The 22,357-nt window shown below is 39.4% G+C and overlaps 1 protein-coding gene across 3 annotated transcripts in view; it reads right to left on the reverse strand.

Moving 5' to 3' along the window:
* Nucleotides 1-22,357, reverse strand: part of Cntn1 (contactin 1) — a 280,077-nt gene that overhangs the window by 58,856 nt on the left and 198,864 nt on the right. For all 3 annotated transcript variants that reach the window (XM_041672023.1, XM_041672024.1, XM_041672025.1), the window contains exon 15: nucleotides 13,103-13,223. In XM_041672023.1, the coding sequence (XP_041527957.1) occupies nucleotides 13,103-13,223 (121 nt within the window). The remainder of the gene's footprint in view (nucleotides 1-13,102; nucleotides 13,224-22,357) is intronic.

Genomic DNA, 22,357 nt, shown 5'->3' on the forward strand with positions numbered 1-22,357 from the left:
TGTCTTCAGGCTGTCCTGAGCCACAGTGTGACTACCGCTGACAGAAAGCACTAGGTATTTAGCAACCGAAGCGGTTTATTTCTTGGGAAAGAGTAATTTGGGGTTTCTGTTAGAATTTGCAATTACCTGTGAGAATGAAATACAGTAAATCCTCATAATGGAAAAGCTCTCTGACAGGGAAAAGTGTCAGAACTGTCTTCCTGTTCTTACCTAATGAGAGACCACAGCACTAAAGTGGACTTCACACAGTGGGGTCATGAAATCACTTTGGGAGAAAATGGAGGACACCAGAAGTAAAAAGGCTGCCTTTGTAGACATCAACAGAAATTCTAGACTCATTTCTCCAACCTTTAAACACACCTTCTTTCCCTCAGAGTATGATACGCTTAATCCCGGAAACAGTTAATAGAGTGAGGGGATCCAAAGCATTAAACTAGTCATTGCAGCTTCACACATTGTGAGCAGGTAACAGCGTTGTCCAGGCGTCCTCCCTGTCCTTTGTGTGCATAGGAAGCAATGGGAGATCTCTGTTTGACCAGAGTCAGGGCCAGTATTCTGGTGTGTGTAGGGAGGGCGGCTGGGGGCAGGTAGAAGCCAGCATGCCCATGGCATCCCCAGGACAGAAATCACTTTCTCAAAACTAAATGTGGCAAACACCACAAAAAATAATGGTTCCGCTTGAGAGGGATTTTACATAAGCAATATTTTCCATGGATGATTTTCAACAGTAAAGCTGTTTCTTTTGTCTTCTTTTGTTCAAGAAAATGAATGGAAACGTGATGATGTTCATGAAATTATCATTTTAAATAACCTAATACTGAACTATTTATCCTAACTTGGGATTATTAATAATTGGTGGCACTTGAGAGAATAATTTGATCAAGCTTATATAAAGAATGTGTCCCAACATTGATAGAGATTAACATTTCAAAAGTCCCTTGTCTAATTTGTACATTTGTTCATTAAATATAAAGGAGAGAAAGGTGAATTCAATATTTTAATTTGTAACATCAGCCTCTGCCAGGTTCTGGTGGTGCTATACTGTGACAGTTGAGAAAATTTTCTAAAATTCCTCTTGTCGATGAAATGAGATTAATAGTGCCAGTGCTACCCATAACAGAAAGTTTGTAAAGAGCATGTATGAAATTGTTGTACTTTGTAATTTGAAACATTTAAAAAGATTGTATGTGTGTGGTGTACATGTGGAGAGGGCATATTTTATTCTGAGATAGGTTCTCTCACTGACCTCAAACTCACAAACTGGGGTATGCAGGCTTACTAGTGAACCCCTGAGACCCACCTGTGAGAATCCATGACACTGGGATAGCAAACATAATCCACCACCCTTGCATTTCGAAATCTATGTTCTGGAGACAGAATTTAGATTCTTTTTTTTTATTTATTTATTTATTTTGTATACAATATTCTGTCTGTGTGTATGACTGCAGGCCAGAAGAGGGCACCAGACCCCATTACAGATGGTTGTGAGCCACCATGTGGTTGCTGGGAATTGAACTCAGGACCTTTGGAAGAGCAGGCAATGCTCTTAACCTCTGAGCCATCTCTCCAGCTCCCCAGAATTTAGATTCTTAATTCCTTTACCAACAGAGGTATCACCCACACTCACATTGAATGCTTATGCTTAAAGAATTATTCTTTTTTATTCCTGACTATGTGTGTGTCTGTGTGTGGTTATATGCAGGAGTGATGTTGTCTGAGGAGACAAGAGATGTCAGATTTCCTAGAATTGGAATAATAAGATGTTAAGAGTCCACTAACATGGAAGCTGGGAATCAAAGGCAGGTCTTCTACAAGAATAGTGTGAGCTTTCACTGGAAGATCAACCTTCTCGGCCTCATGACTTCAAACTATGTGAATCATGTGTTGTAAACACAAAACAAAAGCTACAGGAAAACAGAGCTCAAAATTTAAGTTAAATGTTTGGGGGCCAAAGAAAAGATCATTAAATGAAGCTGAAACACCACCTGTTGTAGGATATTTACTATTTTTGCTATTGTATTTATATCTGAATTAAGCTACATAACTGGAATATGTAATGTAAGCAGAATTTCTCTTTGTTATTAGTCCAGCTATGCACACACTATGGGCAGTAATAGAGTTGTCAAATCTGTTTGGTGACTTTCTGTAGAAGTAACATTTAAAAAAATAGAAAAGGGCCTTCATTTGAATTTCCATGTTGATTGCTTATCTCACTACCTGTATTTGAATCAGTGTTCCATTATTTTGTGTTACAATAGTCAATCTGTTGTTGGCATCAGATTGTCTTGACTCAAACCTTGCTCTTCTACTAAGTACCTACATTGTCATAGCATCTGCTACATAGTGCATAATGTATCCATCACAATATAGCATGGAATCATATACATTAAATTGTTATATATATATATATATATAGCTTTTATCTGATATTCCTATTCTGTATCATTATCATAATATAAAGATTGAGTTGCAAAAACAATGATTCTTCAGCATAATTCAAACATAATTCAGATTATCTTCTAAAGACAATCCATTTGATCTTTATTTACCAATAAAAATTTAGGTGCCATTCTTTATCTGTGCCTGCTCTAAAATGGATATAATTTGCATGATCCTGACTTTAATTCAGCATTACTGTCTAGTGAGGACACACACATAGAAATGTGTCTTAGCACTGCAGTGGACACAGAACAGTCACAGGCCCTCGAGGTTCTTGACTGCTTCAATATTTCTAGTCCTCGATTATTTTTTTAAAGGAAGTTGTGCACACAGATCAACGAGAAATTCCATTCATCAAAATCTGGCCAGTTTCTCAAAGACAGAGACTGAAAGTAGCCACTTTCCTTCAACTTTCACTGAGAAATATAATTTCACAGCTAATGCAGTTTAAATCACAGGAGTACTTGGAAAAGTTTTTCCTTGAGTTTTAAGAATAAATTAAACAGGACAGTAGGTTCTAATTTTAAACAGCCAGCCATTTTCTACATCCTATGCTTATTCTGACCAGAATGGTACTCATTTCCAACGTTCAGCCTTAGCAGGCACCGCTGTGAAGAGATGCTCTTAACAGCATTTTCTTGACGTGCATTAGTTGATTCTCAGAAGAGAGGGAAATGCTTAATTTCTGGGCCAGCTTCGCTATTAATAGCCAGTGTAGCTGTGGTTTAGTGTGGAGTTGGGTCAAAATGCTTCTGAATGGCGCCTAGTTGGTCCTTCTTTTAGCCAGTGCGGGCAACAAGGGCCATTTCGCTGTCTCAGTCCTGCGAGGCTGATGAGACAGCACCTCCAGTCTGTCTCTGCGGCAAGATTTGCTTGGCCAGAGCAAGTGGAAAACTCAGGCTGTCATCCAAGGATCTGAGGTGGAATGTGTATTTTCTGGCCCAGATATTGCAAAAAGCTACCTCTTTAGTTTCATTCATGCTGGACACTGATCTTTTTGCCTTTACATGTTTATCTCTAACCTAGGTCTCTATCCGTGCTGTGTGTATATATGTGTGGTGTGGTGTGTGTGCATTTGTATGTGGTGTGTGTGTGGCAAGTGTGATGTTTATGCAGTGTATATGTGGTATGTATGGTGTGTGTGCTATGTGTGGTGTATGTGTAGTGTGTGTGTATGTGTGTCTTTTGAAGTTGCATTTATACCGACACTCCTCATTTCGCATGTGTGCTACATGAAACCTTTGTGCCTGTTCTTCCTAACTTTCTGAGGAATAAACTGACTTGAAGTTCCTTTGAAATAATTTCTGCCTGCTTCATTTAATAACAGCTTTGTATAAATTTATAGTTGATTATTCAATAATGATAAATCAGATGTAAGCTCCATAAGACAATTGAATATTTATGCCAAATACTACAGAAATTTAATTTTTGACCTACCTAAAGAATTCTACAAAATTTAAAAGGTTTTTGAGCCCTATTGCATTCATGGATATGCAAGATCTCTGATTTCTCATTTGGAATCCTAAATAATTTAGAAGTTGGTGACGTAACCTTTTAGTGACCAGTAATCTAATGGTTTGTTTTGGCTGTCCAGTTGGCAAGACCTAGCATCACCTGGGATACAGAACCTCTAGGCTTTCCTGAGGAGATTTATCTAGATTAGGCCATTGAGGTGGGAAGTTTCACCTTAACTGGATGCTGTACCATCCTGTGGGCTGAGGCTCTGAACTGCATAAAAAGGATAAAATAAGCTGGAAACAAGGGAATGCTGGTGTGTGCATATGCAGGCCCCGAGGGGTATGGGGGCCTCAGCCAGTGTTCCTTCATTCTCTCTTGCCATGAGATGTGCAGGTTGCCTCCCCTGTGATACTCTGCCTGGCAGGCAGTCTTTCTTTCCTTTCTGGCTCTGGATGCATGGTGACCAACCATCTCCTGTCCTGCCATTATGTTATCCATGCTTGGTGGAATGACTTTCCCATCATGATAGACTGTACCCTGGAATTGTGAACCAAAATACCCACCTTCTTTCAATGTTGCTTTTGTTTTGTTGCAGTAAGGAGAAGGGTAACTGTAAGAAGTAAGCAATTGGTGGCAAATAAGGTTGGATTTACTAACTCCACAGTGCTTTAAAGAGATTCCCAAGGATGGCTCACAAACCTCACTCTCCCACTTAGTGAAGCCACCTGAAATGCTCGTGGGTGTGTAGCTTAGGTTCTCAGGGCTTGGTCACGAAGCTCTGATGTTATTTGGTGGTGGTGAGGGGAACTCTGAGGAGGTAGATCTTAGTGGAGGGCAGTTTAGTTATGAAGGGCAGGTCCCGAGGGGTATGGAGGCTTTAGCCCAGTGTCTCTATGTTCCCACTTGTCATGAGAGGGGCAGGTTACCTCCCCTGTGCTCCCTGAGGTGATAATCCGCCTTGGGTCAGACAAGGAACCCAACTGAGCCTAGACTGAAATGTGTGAGATTCAGAATAAGAATAGTTTTTCTTGCTTCCAAGCTGTTGGTATTTATCACTATGACAGGAAGCTTTTGTTCTTTTTCACAGGTATCAGAAAGACACAAATGTTTAGCAGTCTTCTTAGGGTAGGTTTTTGTGAGAAGTATAAAATATCTAAAGTGCAAAAGTGTGTTTTGAATTAATACAAAACAATTCTCACAGTAAGGATCTAAATAGTAAGCATTTTCTAATACTTTGACTATGTCACACACCTCTGTGGGGAGCAGGGTGTCCCCCAGAGGAAGGGAAGTCCTTGCTGAATGTACAGTCATGTCAAGGAAGAATACCTTAGCCCCATGGGAGTGGCCAAGCCTTCCTCAGGCCCGAGTATAAATATTGACAGTGTGTGCAGCAATATCCACTGTGACTTTCCCTTCCCAAATGTTTAATGTCTGAAGATGGCTCCTGGACAGAGGCTACTCCTACAAAGACGAGCAAGCTGGTCTCCAGCTGTATGCAATAACTCTGCTTCCCTGCTCAACACGCTGAGCTTCCAAGGTGCTGCAACTTTTCTGTGAGAGCCCAGACCACCAGACCCAGTTTGTTTCTGTATGTGTGCGTGTCTTTTCTTCATTCCCTCCCTGTGCCTTAGTCAGGGGTCCGGGACCCATGCTGTAAAAGGATACAGCCCCCACCTCTGCTTTAAGGTTGATTCTCAACTGGCTTCTCTCACTGACTATGTATTGTTTCTGATTTGTGTCAACACCTTTCTCTAAACAACAGCTTTCAGTGAAATATTCTAGAGACAATTTCAGCGTTATTGAGCCTGGAATGCTATTCTTCTCTGGAATAATTTCCACATTTGCATGTCGCTCCCGCTGAGAGATGTGCTTATCTTTTCCCTTCATTTCTTTTCTTAATTTTGCTTTGTTTTGTTGGTTGGTTGGATGGATGGGTGGGTGGATGGATGGTTTCCCTTGCCACTGAGACACAGGTTGAGTGGCTCTGTGATCAGGATTTTAAAGCTAATCTTGTCTTAGTTAGTGTAACAATGTTTAACTAAAATTGCAGCCTGCTTTCCAGGGAAAAGCATATAGCTCCCACCCTGCATGGATTCCCTCTAACATCATCAGCAAGTGTTCAAGGACCCACTGAGTGAGTTCTACATCTGTTTCATTTGACAAACTAGAAGAAAAGCTGATAATATCTTTTTTAACTATCCCAAAAGCACACATTATGAACAATGTAATATGATTGGCAAACTCAGTACCAAGGATTTGTGGGGACAACAGCCCCAAATACACAGCTGTCTTGGTGAAGTGTTCCATACACAGACTTGGCACACCAGGCCTTTTCAATGTCTGGTTGCCATAGAACACTGTGAATTCAATGCATCCCACGGTGGCAACCCACAAACATGCATTTGCTGTTTACTTGTAGAAGATACTGGGAAGTACAAAGAGGGGGACAAAAGGGACCACAGGGTAGGGACAGAGACTCCAGTTACTCATCAACACTGCTCCCCAAACTGCAAGCCCCACCCTGCATTATCCACATGGGCGGTTAACTGGATCTACCCTTGTAGAAGACAGTTTGGGGGCTGTCACTTCAAAAATTGCGGCACACACTGCATGTATCTCTGTTACAGCTCTTGGTATCGTAAGTCCAGGGATTTTGAAATTTTTGTTAGGAGGTAATTATAGATTCACAAACAACTATGAAAAATAATGAGAAATTTGCCCATCCCTCACTTTCCCACCAGGAAGACAGTTTGCAAAACTAAAGAACAATGTCACAACTCAAACTGATGCGGATGCAATCGGCGGGCCCCACTCAGAGGGGCTGCTCTCAGGTGCCTCCCTGTACTTTGTAGTACACTTGATTCTTCCTAAGCAATGTTGCCTTTGCCTCCTCCCTGCCTGTGTGACCGCGCCCCCTGCCAATCAGCTTCACCATAAGGTCACCTATTGCATTCGCAAAGCCGGGGGGCCAGTTACCTGCCCATTGAAAACGTGAATATCATTACTCTGAGAATGTGGGTTAATCAGTTCAAATCCCTTAAGATATACTCAATCACTACATATTTATGGTGGAGACATATTCCACTGAATTTCTTTAACCATTCAACTACTGAATGCCACTTAAGTTGTTTTCAGGTTTTAGTATTATAAATGAAGACATTATGAATATTTTATTCATATTTTTGTGTAGCTATGTGTTTCACTTTTGATACTTGTCATTTTTCTTATAATATATACATATTGATGTGCATAAATTTTTACGCCTGTGGGACAGACACCTCGAGTGCAGAGGCCAGATCCTAAGGAAGCAGGCTGTAAGCTCAGAGCCACTAATTTCAGCATGGCCGCTCCCTTGGAAATTACTCTACTCAGCTGTGAATGAGTCAGTCTGCATTATTTTTAAGAAGTCTGCCATGGCATTTCCTTGGATTTCCAATTTGTGTTTTCCTAGTGGCTCATCATGTGGGACACTTGATGTGTTTATTTACAGCTTCTATATTCTCTCATCGGTGAGATGTCTGTTCACATCTTTTGTCCGGTTTCATATTGAGTCATTCGGTTTCATGGGCAAGGAGCTGTTTGTAATTGTCCTGATATATCTCGTTCCTCATTGGGTAGACAAGTACGTAGAGAATGGTTATTCTTCTTTCAGCACATTAATGGGAACAAATCATTATTGTATTAGCCCCATAAAGTTGCATAACAAATTATCCCCAAGCCCAGCAGCTTAAAGACAAGAAGCACTACTATCTCTCATGGTGTCAGTGGGTGGATGAATCATTCTGTAATGCCTGAGCTGAGTGGTTCTGATCAGCTTCTCTTGGTAGTTGCACGCTACAATCAAGGTACCTGCAAGAGTCACATGCCCTCGATATCTCCCTCCAATCACTGGTAAATCAGCTTAGGGCATGGGGGAAGCACATTCCCTCCTCCTGTGGACCACTCCATGGGGACATTGACATCTGCTTCTGATATGGCAGCCTTCAGTCCTCAGACTGGGGAGCAGGAGCAATATTGTTCAAACTGATCCTGAAGCATCACTTCTGCTGATCCACATAGTAAACAAGCCAACAGAGGTTATATTCAGGTTGCTGAGCCAGAAACAAGAGTCACTGGGGGCCATCGTGTGGGCCAGCATTCCGGTCGTCTTGATACTATTGCTACCAAACAACCTACTGTCAATGTGCCATTGTATCCTTGTGAAGAAGATCCTTTTCACTGGGATTGCTTGTATAACACTGCATTTACTTTTGGTTTTCTGAAGTTTTATTTTTACTTAATTTTTGTGATTGTTGAACAGGGGGGATCCTGCTTGTCTTTGACCTTCCCAAATTGGTCTCCAACCTGTCTTGGAATGTGGTTCTCTCCTTTTTTGTTTATTTTTCCTTCCTTAATAATTCAATTGGAAAACAAGAATTTCTTGCTATATCCTCAGTGTCTTTTCCAATTTTTTTTTTTTTGCATTGGGTCTAGCAATATTTGAAAGGCTGGTTCTCAGATAAAGTCATCCTCCTGCCTCAGATTCCTAAGTAGCTAAGCCCAGAGGTCCATGCCACAGGCTCAGCTACATATTCAAAGTCTTTATTTTTTTAATGTCTAATTTTGTATTCTTTATGATGAAATATGATTTTATCAAGTGTGACTTCCAGCTTTCTGATCCATCCCTTGTCTGTCACTGAGGTGCTATCTTTGGGATTTCTATTTTCAATGACGGTGCATCTACACCACTTAAAGGCGTTTCTTCTCTCTCCTAACTATTGAATTTTCATAGTGTTTTTTTTTTGATTAGCACCATTTTGACTCTGAATAATTTCCCAATTTCAGCATTATTATTATAAGTCGCACTTTAATAACTATCTTTTGAATGTTGGCTTGAGTTGTGTTTTTTTTTCATTTCTTCCTCTTGAATCTCTTATTGACACATGTTTCCATGGTTAGTTGGTGTGTCCTTTACATAATTTCATACTTGATTTATCAGTTTGTTGGGATCATGAGAGAGCTGAGTGTAAGACCCCTGGATTAGAGAGAATCATCTTTTCTTTTTGCCAGAGTTTTATCCACATCTTGAATTTTGTGTACTGAAATTCTAGGAGCATACTACCGGAAGTGCAAAGCCTCTTGTAGAGCTAATCACTGTGTGACATAAACATTACAGGAATATTTCCAACATAGATAGACAGAAGTGATAGAAAAGTCAGCTTGGGGAGAGTAAAAGCTCTAGGTCTTGCGAGCCCCAGTTTTCAGCTGGAGTAGAATTGGTGGATCAGATTCTGTGCAATGATTTCTCCTCTCTTCTTTAAGTCACTTTATACAGAATTCGTGTTTAAATACATTCAAGTTTGTTTTTTTTTTAACAGACGTTGTCTTCTGCCTAAATACTGGTGCCATTTTGATGAGTTGTTTTCAGCCAACAATGCTGCCTTTTCCCTTATTACTTAGACGTCACCAACATGCAGCAGATCATCTCCTCTAAGCAGAATGTTCCATGATATAGATCCAGTCACACTCACTCGTATTGTTTCTTTAGAGGTTGCTAAGGTTTGCATACAGCTTGTATGGTTCCCTGAGACTTCACCTGTGGGAAGTTTGGTTTCCCAATGGTGGAATCTTTTCAAAATGGGGCCTATCATGAGGTATTAGGCTATGGGGGGGTCTTCTTTCTGTTTGTTTTGAATACAGTCTCATGGTATGAATCACACACACATGAGTGAAATGTTTGTGGCCTTTCCATGTTATATACATCCTTCGCTGTCCAGCAGAACTGAGCCAGTGACAGTGTGGGGCTTCCATCCTCATAAACTGTGATGTATATAAGCTTCCTTTCTTTATACACTATGCTAGTTCAGGTATTGTGCTATTGCATTGGAAAACAGACCTATAAAATGTATGTAGATGTAATTAATTGTGTCCATTCATAAATTAATTTAAAATAATAACAAAAGGCATGCTCTATTTTCTGATATACGCTACTTTCATGAAGCTTCATGCATGCACCACTTCTTCATTATAGTTACATGTGCACACAAATACATACTCACATACATGCACACAAGCTGTGGGCCACTGACATTTTCTTCTCTGCATTCATTTTCTTCAAGCTAATACATGAAGAGATTAATAACTAATGCAAAGTTATCAAGCTATGGTGTAATGAAATTGTGCTTTGGAATCATTATTAAGTGAGATAAAGGTTATTTGAATACAAAAAATGGCTATTAAGCAACTATCAAGTGGGCAAGCTATACAACGGTGCTTCTCACCCTTCCTAATGCTGTGACCCTTTAAGATAGTTCCTCACATTGTGATGAACCCCAACCATAAAATTATTTTCATTGCTACTTCATAACTCTAATCTTGCTACCATTGTGAATTGTAACATAAATATCTGTTTTCTGATGGCCCTACATGCTCCCTGCAACAGGGCCATTCCATTCCCAAAGGGGTTGCAACCTCCAGGCTGAGAACAGTGGCTATAAAACTTGATACACTGATCAGAGAATGACTCACTCATTCCAGGCAGGATGGAGTGGGATACATGTGGTTTCATCACACCACACACAAGAATACACTACTTAAAGACCATGAATTACTTGTATCTCAAGTTACCCATTTAATATAATTAGATTGTTATTGACCTTGGCTAGCTGAGAGCCTAGAAAGAAAAACTTCAGGTAAGAGTGGGCTGCTATACTCTCCATTGTGTTTGAGAAATGGGTGTTTGTTATTGAAGTGTGGGGTACACACTGGTCTTCCAATTGCCATTTACAGTCTATGTAGATGAAGCCAAGCTGGAACTCACAGGGTTATCCCTACCTCTGGCCCCACTCTGCTGAGCAGAAAGGGATGCGCCACCATTTCTGAATCAAATTTATATTCTAAGCTTGCCTTTAGTTTCATTACAGGAAGCTTATTAACTTTTTGTTCTTTCCAATGAAATAAATAAACACAGTTTATGACTTCCTGAACTAGATGCAAAAGTACAATTAGATGGATACGTTACTAAGAACATTATTTGTTTTATCAGACACAATATTGAGAATTGTTTATCCCTTCACCCTCTAATCCAAATGTTGAGACATTTAGAAGTTCTACAGTATGTACACTGTGACACACAAAAACTCTGGAGAACTTTATCTGTCTACACAGAATAGGCACCTTTTCCGTGTTGGAGAGTCTGTGACTGGGCAGATTTCATGGAGTAAATAGCACCACCCATTCCCCTGTGCAGCACCCACCACTTCCAGGACCTGAAGCTGCACCATGCATCTCCTGAATGTACTTGCTAGACTCTTACCAGGCACCTTTCTCCCTAGAACCAAAAATTGCCATACAAAATGTTTCTTTTCTAAATGTCCACATATTACCTATTACAGCAACTTTTTAAAATTAGTTTTGGCTCTGTAAAAATACAAACAATGGATTACTATTAATTACTAAACATGTGTACATAAAACACCTTCTATCATGTATGCCAATATCACCATTATGATCTTATCATGATTCTGAAAACATGGATGTTCATGCATTGCTACATGAACCCTCTGGTAACACTGATTCTTATTCTTTTTTTTATTTTTTATTGACTTTTATTGAGCTCTACATTTTTTTCTGCTCCCCTCCCTGCCTCTAACCTCTCCCCTTCTTCTTAAAATACGTTAAATGATTCTAGTAAGATCCTTATTTAGGGTTCTGCCAAAAATGGATTTGTAGCTAGTGTCTGGTTAGAAAGGAAAGTAAACTTGTTTCTTTCTCTGATGTCTTGTGAAGGTAGTCAGTGCCTCAAGTAACAATTTGCTAAGAATGGAGAGGCTGAACTCACGAGAAGTTCTGTTACTCTGGAACTGTGTAATGGCGTTTTCTGTATTAATTTGTAGTAAACGGTCTGTGGAATAGATAAACGAGCTAATTTGGATAAAGAAATTTCAGTCAGGTCCTTGCGACCCCTTCCCAAGACTGAAGTGTTTTCAGCATTGCCTCCTGTTGGCCAAGGGTTCACTCTTTGTTTTTGCTGTTCTAGAGGGGAATTCAGATGGGTATGAGCCTGGGGGCATTCAGCTGTACAAGCCCCAAATATTTTATTTACTAAGTATTTGTCTCACTTTCAAAAATTGTCTTAAAATAAGCACTTAAATAATGTTCAAATGTTAAAAGATAGTAAGTGCAAAAAATTAAAAAAATAAGAAAAAAGTAGTCATAAAATTTTCACAGGCTTATGTGACTTACTAAATATTAGTCAAAATGCACATGATTTTTATAGTAGACCATAATAAGTTATACACAAGTTGATATGAAGGGATAGAAATTCTAAAGGTTCAGAGAAGAACTAATATGTGAGCCACCAGAGAAATCCTAGACTAATACTTGAACAGGCTTTGAAGGGTGGTAAACATTGGGCAACAAATGACACAGAAAGAACATTAAAAGGATACCAGGTCAAAGAATACACGTGGATATACTAAAGCATTTTGTGAGCTGCTGGATAGTTGGAGATGGTTACAAGAAATAGGAAGACATTAAGGTGAAGAGACTGCAGCCAACCCCTGGAATGGCTGTGGAACTGAACTAAGAGGAATGCCTTCTTTGTACAGGTGGAGAACCAGTGGAGAACAGTTCACAGCTAGCTCTCTTTCCAAATCATTCCTCTCCACAGCAGAAGGGCAAAGGGACTGCATTTGCCATACACACTTAGTCTATCACATTCTCGGTTACATCACCTATGCCAGCAAAAGCAGTAGTACAAAATTAGCAGTACACAGCGACATGGTATTGCATCAATCCACATTTTAATTCTAAGACAACAATAACAAATATATCACATTTGTGGATAAGGTAAGCAATGCCCATCAATTTTCCCCCAATTGAAGTAAAAAGCTAATTGCATGATACCACACACTGAAAAGCATTAGAAAGAAACACGGAGCTTAGTAAGTGTTTAGCTTTAAACACAGTTTAAATACAGGCTTGTGGTGTATAACTTTCTAGAAGACACGTGGTCAGGGGCACAAACAGAATGAGTGCTTTTACTACACGTCTAGTGTAAGCTATTCCTGAGCTGTGGGGAGGAAACCGGAATCACATCTGCAGCACGGAGTCGTACTGTAAACACACGAGGATCTGGATATCCAGGGTGACCAGAAGACTTTTCAAATTACAAACGTCAAATACCTGGGGGTTTGTTTTCATCTGAATTGTTGGCAACTCTTACCTCGCACAACAAGGTCAGCGGAAGCTGAAGAGTTGTCCACGATGGTCTGTGCTGTGCAGGTGTACCTTCCTGCGTGTTTCAGCTGGGCATTGCGGATGAGCAGCTCCCCGTTGGCATCGAGCTATGGGCAAAACCAGTGACTGGTCAGTCAGTGTGTTTCCATGAACCACACAGTATTTAGGATATGGAAGTGTATTGCTTTCTCCTACGAGGAAGCATCTGTGGTAGACCTGACAAGTGCATGTCTTTGTTCAACGTCTGCTCCAGCCTCAGTTTTCCAATTGGAAACTAAAGAAACAGAACTTCAGGCCTTTTGGACTCTGGTGTCTTTGGCAGTTTGTCACTTAGCAACACTGAAGAGAAGCCAAGAATGGACTTAGTTGATCAGTAGCTTTTCAATGTTTATTTTTGAGAATATTATATTATGTTATATTTCCCCTTCCTTTCCTCCCTCTAAACCATCCTATGTACCCCTCCCTATTCTCCTTCAGTTTTTTTTTATCACTAATTGCTATTGTGTGCACATGTGTATTTACACACACACACACATACAAATATAATCTGTTCAGTTCACATACTGCTACTTGCTACTTAGTACTTATAAAGAAAAACGTCAGCCTCTAAGAATCTTAGTGATATCAATGTGGGTAAATAAAAGTTTTATGGCTGTGAACTGCTAGTTTAGTTTTGCAAAGCTGAGTAAATTGAGCAAATTCAAGATGTACCACACAGTTCATCTTACAAAGATGCTAAAAACTTAGAGAACTATCCAAATGGATGGTGATTCTACTGTAATGTAACTTGTCATCAAATTATAATTCACACAAGGATTTGGGTCTTGTTTAAGACTCTTCCCAGTGTTAAGAATATACATATGTGTTCTGTTTGGCTGTAGGTTCTACCACGTGCTGAGTTCTCTTCTGCACACATCTTTAAACATTTGGATGTGTGCCCTTTACATGGCTGAGGAGGTGGAGAGTCAAAGCTACTAACGTTCTGGCCCATTTTGATTTCATTCACAACCCCCATGCCTAATAGAAGCTTAAATTTAAGCCAATCAAGAACCAACTCTGTATTAAATATTAGATCCTGCGTAGGCAGTGACATTCTCATGCAAGAATTACAAGAAAGTCAACACACACTCATTGTTCTATATCTGGTGAAAGCATGTTGCTGCAACCCCACCGGAGGAAAGCAAAGGGAAAATCTCCATATCCTTTTTAGTACAGTGTGCGTGTGTGAAATAGATTCTGACATTTTTACACAGGCAGCTAACACTTTCCATCCTCAGGAGAGGCCGGGGCTCTCGGTGGTTGATAGAACGCTTACAAAGCAAGTGAGGATCACGGGTCTCAGCACATTCTCGCCACAAATTAGATGCAAATGTTCACTTATTTTCACTAAAAGCCACAGCTTGGCTACATCACAGTTTCTTCCCTTCAGATGAGGAGAGTTGAATCACATCCTGGAAATTGTGATAGCAAAGTTCAGGGGATATTCCAGCGTGTGTATGTGGTTGACCACAGAAGTCTCCCAAGTTTAAGTCAAAAGACTTTCAAAATATAAATGCCCATTCCTTGCTTCCTCCTCCACCATACACTAACTGTAAAATAATTATTGCAATAAATAAAAATTAAGCTATTACTAATATATATGAACAAATCGACTCAAAGAACGTGCAAGAAAAGCAACACGGTTAACACAAAGCATGCTTTGTTCCTTTGAAATTGACAAGGCTGCAAAAAGGCATGTCTTTTAAAGCATGCGCTTGGTAAACACAAACAGAGATTATTAAATAGGTCTAATAAATGTGCTCTACTTGAAGCAAGACTTTCCTTTGCTCTTGGCTTGCTAGAGAGCAGCTACACAGGACACACCATAGGCAGCCTCCCTTGCTAACAACATCCAAGGGCTCCTCTAAGAGCAGCAAGTACATCTATCACAGGCAGCCTCTCCTGATAGCGGTACTCCACAGCTCCTCTAGTAGCAGCAGTTCAATAGGAAACTGTGGGGAGCTGTGGGGTGCTGTGGAGTGCCACTGGAGCTGTGGGGGTCCTCTGGAGCTGTGGGGAGCTGTGGGGGTCCTCTGGAGTTGTGGGTGCCTCTAGGAATGTGGAATGCCTCTGGGGCTGAAGAGGCTGTAGGGTGATTCTGGGACTGGGGGGGGGGGGACTCTGAGATGTGGGGGTGGGGCTCTGGGACTGTGGGGTGCCTCTGGAGCTATGGGGAATCTCTGGATCTGTGGGTGCCTCTGCGGCTGTGGGGGCCTCTGAGACTGTGGGGAACTTTGGGGTGCCCTGGGACTGTGGGGGGCCTCTGAGCTGTGAGGGGCCCTCTGGAACTGTGGGGACCTGTGGGAGCATCTGGGGCTGCTGAAATGTGTCGCATGCACAAACACAAACCGAGCTGGAACCCCATGGGAAAGCTACGACTTTTAATCAACCCCAAGGCCATCTTTTCATATCTGATAACCAGGTCTAGCTTCCTTCTTTCCTATGTAGAAGTTGTTCTTCACAGATGTTAGATTAACTTACTTTCCTTTTTTTAAAAAATTTAAAGAATGTGAAGTGGCAAAATAGTATAGTTACATCCCACAGCAAACAATTTCACACATTCAAGGACCTTCCGTACCTGTTTTGTCTCACTGTTTGGTTTGACACACTGCCTAGTGTCTTTTTTCCTGCTAGCTTCACTCTGTCTACTGCTGAGCCCTGAGAATACCAGCAACGTGATGTCCGTGCTACTAACACCTCAGCAACTGTTTTATGACAGCACCTTGAATCTCAAAAGAAGGTCATTCTCTTTAACAAACACAAACAGTATTTTCACACTTTCAACTGACGCTAATTCTCTCATATTCAATACCTAAATTAATATTGGTTTTAATATTGCATCATTTTAATTACTTGTGTCTAAATTTTGAATATTAAAAAACTCTATAAGGTATGTCATCAAAAACTCACATATGTAAGGGAAGCTGTAATTACTAAGAGATCATTCGGGGGTTGCCTGGAAATGCTGACAGAAACGATGCTGACAGAAACTGGACCAATGACTCGAAAATTCAGTTTTGACCAATTGGCCCATTTTTAAAGAAAACACACAATAAGAATTTTGTTTGAGCTTTTTGCTAAACATTTTTTTAAGTTAAGGAGCAATATGCCAAAGCTTTGAACCCATGGGTTTTAGAATTGAAGGAAAACTTGGATATGACTTAATTCATGAGGTTTTTCTTGGTTCCCATTAGCCTCAGAGTTCTCAGCATCTCCAAAGGAAGGAATGAGAGAAGCCCCATAGGCTGGGTTCTTTGCCATTCAGTAACCCCCCACACACACACACACACATACACGTGCACAAACACACCATTTTCATAAGAGCAACTTTAATCCCTTTATTGTATATTGTTGTTCTTAATTATATTTCCTTGGGAAAAGTAATTCTGCTAAATTTTATAAGTGTGTCTCTGTGTGTGTTCAGTCCTCAAATCCAAGAAAGTAAACATGGCAAACATGGTGGCATATTACCTGAATCCAATAATGGAACTTTCTTCTCAGCCTCACCTACAGGTACCATGCAAGAGAGAGACACTGTCTCAAGCAAATTAAATAAAAACCATTTATGGAGCCTGAGGAAAGACACCCAAAGATCTTTGGACACCACATGCATACACATACTTGATTACATACAGCCATACCCTAGACAACCCCTTCCACACACATGCACTCTTACATATACAAAAGAACAAAGACTTATTGCTGTAAACGACCATTAACCAATTCTTAATGACCTGTCCATTATTTCTTGTTAAGCATCAACTTGGGATTGTGCAGTCTCCACTTTGAGGTTTCAGTTTTTGAAAGAAGCTAACTTAACTATAAAGCACATTTTTCTACTTGTTTGCTGCCAGGAAATCGCAAAACAATAACAACAAACCCAAGAGCAAGCAGCAGCAGGTATGTGAGACAGCGGCCGGTGAAAATCAACCTTAGGGTGATTAAGTGCAGCATGCTTACCGAAGTGGGAAAAGCTTCAAATCTCCAAGTCTGGTCTTGGATTGCACTGACCTACTCTGGTTCCCTCTGCTAAACTTAACTCTAACCTTTCTCAGGATGATTTTCCATGCCCCCTTTACGGACTGCAGTCTGTTTCTCCATAGCTCTGGACAACAGAGCTAGTGACTTTAAAAAAGAAATGAAAATATCTTAATTTTTCTTGATTTCTGCTTGAATTTAATTCTTCACTTTCTGTTCTCTTGATTGTCTAGCAGTACAATTCTTTCTATGTTTCATTTTTAGTATAAAAAGTTGTTTCTCAAAAATCTAAATGCTTTTTAATGCCCTGTTTCACATGATGCAGTTAATTGTAAAAGAAAAAGAAAACTGCCTTAGAGAAATAACTCTGTTTTCTAATGGTATGGTACAATAATCACAGCCAACATACATTTTCACTCCTGAAAGCATACTGACAGTCAATGCACACCCTCACACCTGCAAACACACTGACAGTCAATGCACACCCTCACACCTGCAAACACACTGACAGTCAATGCACACCCTCACACCTGCAAACACCCTGACAGTCAATGCACACCTTCACACCTGGAAGCATCAGAATGGATACCAGTGGGGATGTTCTTGGATCACCACTGACATCATACTTAACACCCTGTGCTGTGTAGGCTCCACTTGCCTTACACTGCAAAGGCTGCTACCAGTGTCTGAAGACAAAATTAATGTGGATTATATTAGTGTAAATGGGCCATTAGGCAAGATTTTAGAGTAAAATATGACTTGAACAATACTGTCTTGCTGCGTTTCCAGCAAGCAGAGAATTATTTAAGTAGATATAGATATTAATATTGCGTCACAACCAGAATGGATGACATTACAGGGGCAGCATCAGGACACGAGCTCTTTGGGATTATATGTTTGGGTTTACTCCATCTGTCTAATCTTCAGTTTTCCTACCTCTGAACTTGAGACAATCAGAGTAGCATCTACTTTACTGAACATTGTTGCAATGGACACAGGTCAAAAACCTGGAAGCTATTTAATCCAAAACTGACAAACCAATATTGATTGAAGAAGTGTAAGGTAGTGATACCTATCCATCGCCCTCAGAAATGAAATGCATAAAATATTTCATCTCAAACTTAGTGCCCAGTAAACTGATGTAAATTCTGAAATTAAGATCTATTGACAGAAAGGTGGAAAACAGCTCATAGAATTTTAAGTGGGAAACAATTGTTCTATCATACAATTTACCAAAACAGTTAACAGGGATGACTATTCACTATGAAGCACGTTATAAGCATCCCATTATCCTTATAAAAGTGCTCTGAGGAAATTGATTTAGGAAGCCTATTAATAAAGTAGCTTTTTATAGGATGGAAGGATGTTTAACAAGCAGGTGTAAAAGAGTGTAGGGTAAAGGTGTAAAAGTTGACTATTGTCAGGTGATGTTGGACAGAGGCGCTGAGGATTCAGATGTTATCCTTGAATTTCTCTCAAACCTCTAGGGACTTCCTACTAGACTGAACTTTCAACATCTTAGGAAAGAAATCAGGAAGATATAGGAGAGTTCATTAATCTTGTGCATTCATGCAGAGAGTTACTGAGACAATGAGTATATCACCAAACCAGTGAAGGAAAATGATCCAAAGCAGTTGTCAAAATGAGACAGCTATGGGTGAGGTGTCTTGGTGAGTAACAGCCCTAGCCACAGAAGCCTGAAGGCCTTAGTGTGTTTCCTAGAGCCTACATAAAAAGACAGATACAGTGGCGGGCTTCCAATAGTCAAGGATTAGAGTGAGAGGGTAGACGGACACAGGACTGGACAGAAGCTTAGTGCTCAGACAGCCTGCAGAATGCAGTGCATCTGGGAAAATAAGAAGAGACCCTGCCTTAGGGTGCAAAACTCACTCCTGAATGCTGTCTTCTGACCACCACAGATGTGCAATAGCACATGTGTTCCCATACTCACAAACATACACAAAATATAATTTTATAAAATTGTTCATCAACTAAATATTTGCCCATCATTTGCCACCACAGATGATTGATAAAATGCCATGTATATGAATACATAAAGTGTATGAATACAGTGTTTATGTACATATTATAAAACAGTCTATGTATTATATTATATAGAATGTAAATATATAATCTTAATAGATAACTTTAAGATCTTTCTAGAAAAAGAAGGGTTATGATATAAGTTATAATTAAAATTAATTTTAGTTGTATGTTTACTTTCAGAAAGTGCCTGTTAAATTAGAAAACAAAAATTGCAGTAGTTTTATAACTGGATGTTGAAAATAGATAATTACTTGCCACTAACCCTTAGCAGAATAATATAATGTAGGTAAATTGTTTTAATCATTTATTGTATTAAACTGCTACTTTAAATAGCTAATTTATTAAATTTTATCTAGACATGAATTTTGTTCAAGCACAAACAAAACATTTACTAGTCATATCACACAAAGCATAATATTCTGTGAGTTTTAACTAAATCAATGAGGGAATAGATAGCAAATTTAATGCAAAATGTTACATAGAATAGCACCATTAATGATAGGACAGTGTTTGTTGTCCTTTTGTTTTAGCGACAGCATAAAAGAAGACAGTAATGCCTTGTGACTTTCCTCCTAGTACTTATGGGACTCCACGAAGAAAAAAAATACAGTGAGATGCAGCATTGTGTATCACCTCACTGTGTACTGGGAAATAGGATGTGATGCGTTCACTTCAAGATTGGTGCTTAAATTAGTCCGGGCCGTGAATCCTAAAACTTTACGCACGCTGCCGCTCAGTGGTCAAAACTGGAAATAGCAAGCTGGAATCAAAGCAAGCTTGATTTTTAAATGATTTTTTAAAAAAATTGAATGGGAAATGAAAATTCATGTAATAGAAATTAAATTTTATATCTAGATTATTTTTGGTAATAACCACTTCTATTATTAGTCGTTGGAAGTAATAATTATTGAAACATTATGATAATGGCCATTGTCGCATTTTAGACTCCGTATCTCTGATTTTTTTGTATAATTATATAGTCATATAATTATAATTTTTGTTTGTATACATCTTTGCTTGTCAGTGTTTCTTTTTCCTTAGCCTATAGCATAGACAAAGCCAGTCCATTCTTTCCTTCTATCAGAATCTTCCCCCAAATTAAGAAAAGAGACAGCCAAAGGGACATTTTTTTCCTGTACAAGTTTAAGCAACAGAGAATCACAGCCATCTGTGCCTTTTCCACCCCACCGATGTCCCCAATGCCACCGTGTTTTCACTCTCTAAGCGTCAGGTGGAAGTTTTCCCAACAAACCCGGAAGCTGGGGCTAGACATGAGGGCTGTCTCTGAAAGACAGCTGAGACACGTTTCTGACACTTTCACTTAAATGCCATTCCCTAGTGAGGTTTGCCACTGACTTTTTGTTGAGAACGGAAGACACTAAGAAGCCTTTGCTGGACTTTTGGAGGTTCAGAAGAGAATTGCTCTGATCACTCACTTTACAAAAATGGTTGGGATGTAAAACAAGTGGATTTATTTAATTACAATGGCCACTCTTATCCGCAGACTGTATTTCTTATGAATTTAACTCTTTAGTCCTTTTTTTTAAGAAGTGCCAATAGTGGACATTTGCTAATGTGATTCAGTTTTGTTCCATATTTTCCCCATCAAATACAGTTTTGACTTATCTATTAGCTGATGGTAGCCACTTGAGTTGAAGAATCCCAAATGGGGCTCACTACCAGCAAGCACTCGGTAGACCAGCTCAGGGCCCGCTATTTATTGCCCGCTGTGATGGCCCTTTGCAGATAGAGCAGACATAGTCTCAACAACTCATTCCCTATCTATGCTCTCATTTTTTTCCTTTAGCATAACAACCATTTCCTTCCTCTATTTCTTTTTCTCATTTTGTCCTTTTTCACCTAATTTTTGTTATAGTGGGTATTAGTGTCAAATAACCTGGGGTAACTATTATTTTAAGGAATGTACCTAGGCTGTAAATGTGAAGTTTCACCATAATTAGGGTAATTTATCCCTCCCAAATCTATTTATATAGACTTCCTTGAAGGTAGCAAGCTCCTCAGCTATTACTTGTTATTACGGCTGTACTTGCAATCTTCCAAGATGGTAGGTCAGAAATTATTCATTTTATTACACCAAATGAATAAATGAACTGGAAACTTAATTTCTCTATTTAAGACTTATTGATTTCCTTAAAATCATTAAAAACTTTGGGGGGGATTTGTCTTTCAAAAACTACCAAATAATATAAAGAATTATTAAACTGATAAAGACTATAGTTCCAGTTTAACTAATAATAGAAAAGCTATATTAAGAGCATCATGAAAGTTTCACTTATAAGATCAAAATATAACATCTGTTGTTCCCTGTCAATTATATTAATTTTAAGTGTAGTTTCAGCTCAGAAACCAAATTTGCACATCTACTATTGATTTATTTATTTTTTTCTAGTGCCAGTAAAGAACTGGAATTTACAGTGAACATGCAGGGGCATCACATGCACACTGAGAGAGTTCTGAATGCTGTACATATATCTAGAAATGTCCCTGTCTAGTTAAAGAACGTCTTACTCTACCTGAAGAAGAAGTCCTAGACAAATGAAGTACAGGCAACTGGTCAACCTGAAGTATAATGGTATTATAATTTATAAATATTTATTCAGATTTCATGTGATGTAAAAATTCTGAAATATCCCATTGAGTTGGTTCAAGCTTGTGCATTCATTAATAGCTGGTTCTGAAGTTAGTGTTTTCTTTTTCCCTTTTATGCTTGCTTCTGTTTTTTTTTCTTGAGACAGAGACTCACTATGTAGTCCAGGCTAGCCTCTAGCCTTAAGAATCTAAGATTCTCTTGATTTAGCTTCCCGAGTGCTGAGGTTCAAGGCATACTTAACAGATCAGCATATTTTCATTTGTTCTAATTGACTTTGTTTCTATCATTTAAATGTTAAATAAAAGTTTCACTATAGTTTCATACATGTGTATTACTGTACTTTGATTATATCCCCCACTACCTTGCTCTCTGTGTCTTATGCCCTCTGATTGGTCCCCTTCTACAAACGTAATTCCCATTCTCAACACATCTTCGTAATTAAGGACATGTACCAAACAGATACACAAGTTCCTAAGGAGTAATCTTTCCAGAGAGGAGATGGAAGCACGAGTGGGGCCATTTTGTCCCCTGACAGCCTCAGCAGTGTCCACACACCCAGTGATGTCT

This window comes from Microtus oregoni, unplaced genomic scaffold, assembly GCF_018167655.1.
Source record: "Microtus oregoni isolate MIOR12 unplaced genomic scaffold, Mior012 000022F_ref0000154, whole genome shotgun sequence".
NCBI lineage: Eukaryota > Metazoa > Chordata > Mammalia > Rodentia > Cricetidae > Microtus > Microtus oregoni.